At 46.4% G+C, this 9,038-nt stretch overlaps 1 protein-coding gene across 1 annotated transcript in view; it reads left to right on the forward strand.

Moving 5' to 3' along the window:
* Positions 1 to 3,912: 3,912 nt before the first annotated feature.
* Positions 3,913 to 9,038, forward strand: part of LOC105904970 (THO complex subunit 4-like) — a 6,138-nt gene continuing 1,012 nt past the window's right edge. The window contains exons 1-4 of the mRNA XM_012832939.3: positions 3,913 to 4,271; positions 5,887 to 6,045; positions 7,696 to 7,849; positions 8,354 to 8,420. Of these exons, the coding sequence (XP_012688393.2) occupies positions 4,032 to 4,271; positions 5,887 to 6,045; positions 7,696 to 7,849; positions 8,354 to 8,420 (620 nt within the window). The 5' untranslated portion in view covers positions 3,913 to 4,031. The remainder of the gene's footprint in view (positions 4,272 to 5,886; positions 6,046 to 7,695; positions 7,850 to 8,353; positions 8,421 to 9,038) is intronic.

A 9,038-nucleotide genomic window follows, 5' to 3' on the forward strand; every position in this document is an offset into this window, starting at 1 on the left:
GTAATTTGTCAAAAGATTGTCAGTATTGTTTTAAGCTAATTGGATGTACCGGTTGTATCTGGTATCTGGTTAATTTGCAAGCAGGGCGTCATTGAAAAAAAAGTGTGTATTCTTCTATCTCGTGTGTCTGGCTGTGTGAAGTACAGATCTCCAACAGCAACATTCTGAGCTGCCGACAACAAAAGTGCGCTCCATTCAGAGTTTAGATAGATAGATAGATGGATACTTTATTAATCCCGAAGGAAATTTAGGAGTTTAAAAGGTGTGATTCCGCCTCCAGCTCACTCCATTCACAACAACAAGTTCTCTCCATTCAGTTTAAAACGTGTGATTCCCTCTTCAGCTCATTCTATTCAGAGTTTAAAACGTGTGATTCCCTCTTCAGCTCATTCTATTCAGAGTTTAAAACGTGTGATTCCCTCTTCAGCTCATTCTATTCAGAGTTTAAAACGTGTGATTCCCTCTTCAGCTCATTCTATTCAGAGTTTAAAACGTGTGATTCCCTCTTCAGCTCCCTCCATTCAGGACTGTGGAGGTTTAGTGTGTGTTTAGTGTGTGTTTAGTGTGTTTAGTGTGTGTTTAGTGTGTTTAGTGTGTTTAGTGTGTTTTAAGTGTGTTTTAAGTGTGTGGGTTTTAACCTGTTCAGGTCACGGGCATCTGTAGTTAAGCATGCATATCCATGGTGGGCAGGATTCATAATAACTACAGTATATCGTTCTCCCCTCTCTCCCTCTCTACCTCTATCCTTCTCCCCTCTACATCACTATCACTCCTCTCTCTCTATCTCTACCTCTCTATCCTTCTCCTCTCTCTATCTCGACCTCTCCCCGAGCTCTCTCTATCTACCTCTCTATCCTCCTCTCTCTATCTCTACCTCTCTCTCTATCTACCTCTCTATCCTCCTCTCTCTATCTCTACCTCTCTATCCTCCTCTCTCTATCTCTATCTCGACCTCTCTATCCTCCTCTCTCTATCTCTACCTCTCTCTATCTACCTCTCTATCCTCCTCTCTCTCTATCTACCTCTCTATCCTCCTCTCTCTATCTCTACCTCTCTATCCTCCTCTCTCTATCTCGACCTCTCTATCCTCTCATTCCTCCTCTCTCTCTCTCTACCTCTCTATCCTCTCTCTATCTCTACCTCTCTATCCTCCTCTCTCTATCTCTACCTCTCTCTCTATCTCTACCTCTCTATCTCGACCTCTCTATCCTCTCATTCCTCCTCTCTCTATCTCTACCTCTCTATCCTCCTCTCTTTATCTCTACCTCTCTATCCTCTCATTCTAACTCATCCCTGCACTCCATCTCTCTTACTCTTCCTACTGGTGAATATGAACATGTGAAGTCACTAACTAGGGTTGGTTATGTTAAAAAGAACACTTCATCTCTGGTGAATATGAACATATGAAGTCACTAACTAGGGTTGGTTATGTTAAAAAGAACACTCCATCTCTGGTGAATATGAACATGTGAAGTCACTAACTAGGGTTGGTTATGTTAAAAAGAACACTCCATCTCTGGTGAATATGAACATATGAAGTCACTAACTAGGGTTGGTTATGTTAAAAAGAACATTTCCTCTCTTCAGGGCTACTTAAAGGTACAGTCCACTATTCTGGTTAGTTGAGCTCAATAGCCAAATTCAAATCACACCCCTCCCTTCCGTGTTCCTGAAGCAACGTGTTTATTGGCTGAATCTTTGTATGGCTCGTCCAAGCCACTATCTTTCCCATGCACTGAGCCGAGACTGTACAAACACAGTTGCTTGAGCACACAGAACTGACAGACAAAAAAGACAAAAAGTGCATATAATTAGATTTCCTGAACGCACCTTTATCTCAGGACTGACCCGTGTGTCTCCCCGTGTTCACAAGGGGTTTCCTCGACTAAGGACCCCAACAGAAAAAACATACAAAATAACAGAACACATGTCCATCCCTGACCAAAGATGGACAGTTCACTTCACTTGGTCCCCGGGCGCTACAAGCTGCCCACTGCTCCTGGGGGGGTCCTTGAGGAAGGACGGTCCAGGATGGGAAAAAGCAGAAAATAAATTCACCGCGACCTCAGGCCTACCTGCGTGTGTGTGTGTGTGTGTGTGTGTGTGTGTGTGTGTGTGTCCTGTGTCGCCTCCATATATGCACGTGTGTGTTCCAGTGTGTCGTGTGTGCCATTAAAAAACCCGACAAAGGTCTTAATTATTAATTGTGTGTGATTGGATACGCCATGGAGTGTTAGTGTTAGTCATAGAGTGTTAGTGTTAGTCATGGAGTGTTATCAATGACATGCAGAGTTTTATCTGTGGTGGGTTTTAAAAGCCCCCCTTCCTCAGAGTAGTATGAGATCAACCCAGCGTCTAATCAAACATCAATGAACATTGTTAAAAGACAGAAGTGTGAATTGTCTTATCAACACCCCTGGGTTCACCCTGATAACTCCCTCCTCCGTGGCTGAATCGGGTGTTTGCACTGGGATTTACACTAATTACACAGCGGTCATCCAACATCGTCACAGCAGGTATTGTCTTTCACTTCTGCCCACTTGTCCTCTTTTCGCCCTCTTTTTTTGATGCCATCACCAATTGAAAACAAACATTATAATTCATTTGTTAAAATCCTGTCTGAACACAACGCTGTTGATCATCCCGGTGCTCGGATCCTTTTCAGAGGTCACGAGCCCAGCGCAGGTAGGACACATCTGAACGTGACACATTAAGAGCAAGTGGAGTAGGGGCGACCGTGCTACATGCTACCCTGTATGAAATTGCGACAGTGGTACAGTGGTAGAGAAGTCGTTTAGTAATCAGAAGGTTGCTAGTTCGATTCCCTGTCGAAGCGTCCTTGAGCAAGACACTGAACCCCTAATTGCTCCTGATGTGCAGTGTGCCATCAGTGTAAATGTAAAATGTGTATACATTGTAAGTCGCTTTGGATAAAAGCGTCTGCTAAATGACTAAATGTAAATGGACCCTGGTGCTGGTCTTTACTCTATAATTAGCCACATTCTTTTTTTCTTATCTATCGCCACGTGTTTCAGAATCAGAATCAGAATCAGGTTTTATTAAGTTTGCACAAACAAGGAATTTGACTTGGTAAAGTGACTCTCAGTGGGCTGGACACAAAATATACATTACAACACAACACAATACAAAACAAAACAAACAGTGCAACAGTGCAACGGTCTAAGAAGTTTAAGAAAGTTTAAGAAAGTATATACACAAGGTGGAATGGCTATATACAGTAGCTGTGAAACAGTAGTGCCAAGAAGAAGTGGAGAGTGCGAGAAGTGCAGGGATAAATATATATGCTACAGTGGGTTAGCTGTTCAGTAGTGAGACGGCGAGGGGGAAGAAACTGTTGTTATACCCAAGCAGAAACATCCACAGTTGTGCTTTTACTGATTCAGGCCCTTGTTGTGTTTATACTGATTCCGGCCATTGTTGTGTTTATACTGATTCAGGCCCTTGTTGTGTTTATACTGATTCCGGCCATTGTTGTGTTTATACTGATTCAGGCCATTGTTATTGTTGTACTGTTGGGAATATCACAGGAAGAGGACCCCCTGTCAGATGATTCAAGTGTTTAATTTTCACGCAGGCCAATGAGTCAGAAGTAAAAACTCGTAACGTTACATATACTGACACAATGAAATGATAATAAACCCTTTTTGATGCATTATTTCTACAATCATGTGAATTATATTTTATACATTTGGCTGGAGAAAAAAATATTGTAAAGATAAACTACGTGTCCAAACACAGTTCAGCCCTGGCCGGTTGTTTTCTATAACTTTGATATGAGTGGCAATAAATTAAATGTATTATTATTACTGTAACGAAAAAGCGGAAGGGGGTGACGTTGGGGCGTGACGTTCTCATCTCTGACGTAGTCACCGAGTATAAAAGCTGCGCGAGCCACCATCTTTGCAACAGTTTTTTTTTGCGAGTTCAAGCTCCGCGTGCAAGAACTCCTCTACTCGTTGTTTTATTTTCCATTTAACCGAAAGATTTAGAGTCAGATAGGCGTCATAATAATGGCAGATAAGATGGATATGTCCTTAGATGATATCATCAAACAGAGTAAGCGCGGGGGTGGGGGTCGCGGTGGAAGAGGCGGCCGCGGCCGGGGAGGTGCAGGCGGAGGTCGCGGTGGTGGCGTCGGGCGACTCGGAGGCGCCGGCGGAGGCTTTGGAGGCCGAGGCGGCGGATCAGGCCCCATGAGGAATCGGCCACCGCTGAGCCGCGGTAGAAGCAGACCAACGCCGTACAACAGGGTATGAGAAAATACAGAAATTGGCTGAGAAAGAGGAAAAAGCCTTGGGCAGCTACAATTGCCTGGGTGAAGTCCTTTTTCTATAAGCTTGCTAGCAAACACGATGGCTAGCTTGCTAGTCAGCCGTTCTACATAATCCTGGAGTTTCTCAGAAGTGGTATTGAGGCGAAGCTGTTAAATTGGCATTTAAGTTAAGAAGGCGTTAAAATGCATAATATGCTCTCTCTCTCCCAACCTGTTTGTCTTGAATCACCTTGCAAAGAATCGAATGCAGCGTATAGGCTAACGTTACATCCTGGCAAGGGTTAGCCAGCTCAATGGCTACCTTTTGCGTTCCTAAAGTCGGCGCCATTTTGGATACAGTATCTCCCCACCATCGAATTGATTGTTTACGGGCACTAAATTTCTTCGAGCACAGCCTATCCAACCCCAGATGACCCCCAAGAAGAGAGAACGAAGTCGGAAGATGGATGCATTGGTTTTTTTTTTTCTATTTCACAAAATATGGCCTCTAACCCGAGCTGGGAGTCCTTTGTTTGGGAGGGGTTCGCTGGCCAAACACCCTTGAGCGGCGCCAAATTTGCTAGCGGCAGCTAGCTGGCTAATGCTAGCGGCACCACAAAAGAGGCTTCCAATGAACTTTTCCATCCTCTGGCCAAGAATCTTCAACCTTAAAATTTAGCCATGTTATCACGATCATCTGCCAGGTAGCCCATTCCCATCCCGGGCTAGCTTCACCAAAATGGCGTGATTTCAAAATGGACGCTGTGATCCTCCTCTGTGTTTGCCATTGCTCACAGGGCTAACTAGGCCAGCTGGATCCTTTTTAAACCTTTAGTTTCAACCATGGACACTAATCCACGGCACATTTTGGCTGACGGCGGATCACCTTCCTGGCTTGACAACCTCCGACGAAGCGGTATTCTTTTCGACGAAGCCTGAGGTTCGACGAAATGGGATTTGCCGTCTTCTGGAGAGGCACCACGAGAGACCTCGCGGAATTGTTGGTGGCTAGCTAGCAACGCCGAGGGCAGGCAGATGTGTCTGTATTCTGGGGTAACTGGTGCCACCGACCTTTGAAGGCTTCACGGACATTTAATTAATGATGTGTGTCTGAAAGTAATGAACACATTTAGGTTACATGCTAGAGACACGTTAACCTGTGCTCTAGACTAAGAAAAGAACGAAGGAGCTTCATATTTGTGAGTGGGGGTGGGTGGCTCACTGTAGGGGAAAGGTCCATAGCTAATATCTACCAGCTTGTATACCTCTACACTTTTCTCCAGTTTCTCAAATGCATTTAATTGTTAATTCTAGACCTCCGTGGCATGTTCTGTGAATTTCTGTGTTGCCATTTGCTGTGAAAGCGAGCGCCTGACACCATGAGTCCCCTCCAGTGGTGGGGGTGGGCAGGGCTGGAGGCACCCAGCGCCCCGAGCCCTGACAGAGCCGTGTTACCCCTGGTGTGTGGCGTCTGCGTGGACCCCTCCCGTACCCCGTACCCCCTGTTTGCTCCCAGCAACCCATCCCTCCCGGGGGCGGCGGACTCGGTGGTCGGTCGGCAGACAGAGGATCTGGCAGTCAAGCAGGTGCGTTCTCTCTCTGCTGTGTTGCAGCCCAAGCAGCTCCCCGAAAAGTGGCAGCACGACATGTACGACAACGGCTTCAGCTCCATGGGCGGCGGCGGAGGAGGTGGAGGAGGCGCGGGGGTCGAGACCGGAGGGAAGTTGCTCGTGTCCAACCTCGATTTCGGTGTGTCGGACGCAGATATCCAGGTAAGACATTTTTTTATTTTTATTTAATTTTTTTCAAATGTGTTTATTGGATTTTCTTTTTTCCCCCCCTTCCTTTTTAAGTAAGACATTCGATGTACAAATAAACATGTTGCTAACTGTGGAACAAGTCCAGCCAATGTTTAGATTTGTGACTAGCTTGACCTAGGTTCCTGGCTTTAGGTTGTGACTAGCTTGACCTAGGTTCTTGGCTTTGAGAACGTTCTGAAGTGGAGTGCTCAGGGAGGTTCCATTAAGACAGTAGTTCTTAAAACACTTTGGTTTGGTTAGGTTAGCCATCTCTTGTATTGTGACATTGACCAAACGGCAGGCAATGGCCCCCAATCATACAACTAGCCTACAAAGTCTGCTATAACCTAATCACCCAATTGTTTGGCTATAGGCTGCTATGCTCTAAGAGCACTGCCATACAAAATGTAGCTTTTTTTTTCCCACCCTCAACATATGCCCCCTGGGTAACCACTGCATTAATGGCACAAACATATATTGTGTTCCTTTGATCCACGGCCACCTGTTTGGTGTGCTCATCGGTGTCGCCACCTGTTCGGGTGTTCACTGGTGTAACCACCTGTTCGGAGTGACTCCACCTGTTCGCTGTGCTCATCGGTGTCGCCACCTGTTCGGTGTGCTCACTGGTGACGGCTGGTTGCGTCAGCTCATCACACCGAACAGGTTGTGTTAAGTGATTAGTATGAAATGTAGACCAGTGTCCCCTCGTGCCCCCTGTGTATGACCCATGATGGTCTGAAAGCACAAAACACTGATCTGGTCCATGACTCCCTCACCATCAGGTCACACTGATCGGGTTAGACCCTCGCAGTAGTGCATTAGTAGCCTGGATACCAGACCGAACTTAGCCCCGCCCACAATGTTTTTGGTTGGGAAGTTCGGTCTGGCATTACTCCATTGAGGAGAAATTATCTGCGGCTCGATATCGGCCGTACCAATCAAATTGTTAAGGCGGGCTTTATACGATGATGGACAGATGATCAACAGTAACGTAACCAACCACGTCACCAACACACGAGTTGAATTCGTTTTCAACAAACATGGCTGCCGCTGGAGAGCTGAAATGTATAGATTCGAGTCCATTTAGACATTGACAGTGCATTCATTTTGAAAGAGGAACAGAGAAACGCGATTAAGGCATTTGTCAATCGAAAAGATGTTTTTGCCTTCCTTCCTACGGGATCCGGTAAAAGTGTAATGTATCAGCTGCCCCTGGTCACATACTACGTTGTTCTGATTGGTTGTAGGTAACCAATTGAGCGAAGAGGCATTTTTTTCTCCTGGTTCGGTTGAAACACGCCCCATAATCACAGCCCAATGGAGCGATATCAGACTCATATTCTGACTAGAATTATGAGTATGACATCGTCAGGCTAGTGCATTAGAGTACTGGACGAGCAATGCAGTTTGTCCAGTTTTTGCCTCAAACAGTGCAATCGGCCAAGAACTGGACCCTGCTGTTATTGACCTGTGTGAAGTCAAGCTTTTCCAGTCTGATGTAGTTTGACCTTTAGCCTAGGCCCTGATGGTGTGAGGTGGGGGGGTGTTTGTAGAGTGTGTTGCTGGTCGAGTGTGTTGCTGGTCTGTTCTGACGTGTCGTCTCTCTCTCTCCCTCGTCCACAGGAACTGTTTGCAGAGTTCGGCACCCTGAAGAAAGCGGCGGTTTCACTACGACAGATCTGGGCCGAAGCCTCGGAAACGGCGGACGTCCACTTCGAGAGGCGAGCCGACGCCCTCAAGGGCCATGAAGCAGTACAAACGGCGTTCCCCCTCGACGGTACGTCACCGCGCCGCTCGCTACTGATGGGCACTATGTAGAGACTAAGTGGATAATAAGTGCTGACGAGTGATTGTGTTAGTGCTCACTGATCTGTCTGTCTGTGTGTGTGTGTGTGTGTGTGTGTGTGTGTGTGTGTGCGGTGTGTGTGTGTGTGTGTGTGTGTGTATTATGGGCCCCTCTGTGTGTGTGTGTGTGTGTGTGGTCATTCTCCCAGTGTTGGCTCCAGTGTGTGTGGTCAAGTGTTGGATCCAGTAGCATGTGCCCTGACGGCTAGATGACGTGCTGTGCTGTTGATCAGCGGGTGGTATATTAGGGGTTTCCTGCTGAGCACACAGCATGGTCTTAATGCAGATGGTATGGGGAAATGGAATCTAGGGAATGTCGCCGTCTATGAGGATCTGCAATGGGACTGTTAGTATTGCATTATGGGAAAGGGGTGTGAACGTCATGTGATGGTAATGAATGTGTTTTAATTTTTATTTATTTTTTTCTTCTTTCCAGGGCGACCAATGAACATTCAGCTAGTCACATCACAGATCGACACACAGCAGCGGCGGCCGATGCAGGGGTGAGTGTGTGTGTGTGTGTGTGTGTGTGTGTGTGGTGTGCCTTACTAACGAGACCTGACGTGTGATTTTAAAGGTGCAGTGTGTGTGTGTGTGTGTGTGTGTGTGTGTGTCTTACTAACGAGACCTGAGGTGTGATTTTAAAGGTGCAGTGTGTGTGTGTGTGTGTGTGTGTGTGTGTGTGTGTGTGTGTGTGTGTGTGTGTGTGTGTGTGTGTGTGTGTGTGTGTGTGTGTGTGTGTGTGTGTGTGTGTGTGTGTGTGTGTGTCTTACTAACGAGACCTGAGGTGTTATTTAAAGGTGCAGTGTATAGGATTTTCTGGCATCTTGACTGAATACCCCTTTTCAAGGATGTAGATCATATCACGTCCATCAGGGCCCTGTAGCCTCGTCCAAAAATGATCATTGTCTCCGGCCACACCAGGTACCCTTGAAGTAGTGGCGCTTTGGGTGGGGAACGGCTGTCTACGGCCACACCAGGTACCCTTGAAGTAGTGGTCCTTTAGGTGGGGAACAGTTGTCAGGGAGCAGAGATGTGACTAATGACAAACTAACACCTAAAGGCGTAGCCATCTTGAATGTCGTCTCTGGTCATGGTTAAACTTGAGCTAGTATTTGACC

Source organism: Clupea harengus, chromosome 23, assembly GCF_900700415.2.
Source record: "Clupea harengus chromosome 23, Ch_v2.0.2, whole genome shotgun sequence".
Lineage (NCBI taxonomy): Eukaryota > Metazoa > Chordata > Actinopteri > Clupeiformes > Clupeidae > Clupea > Clupea harengus.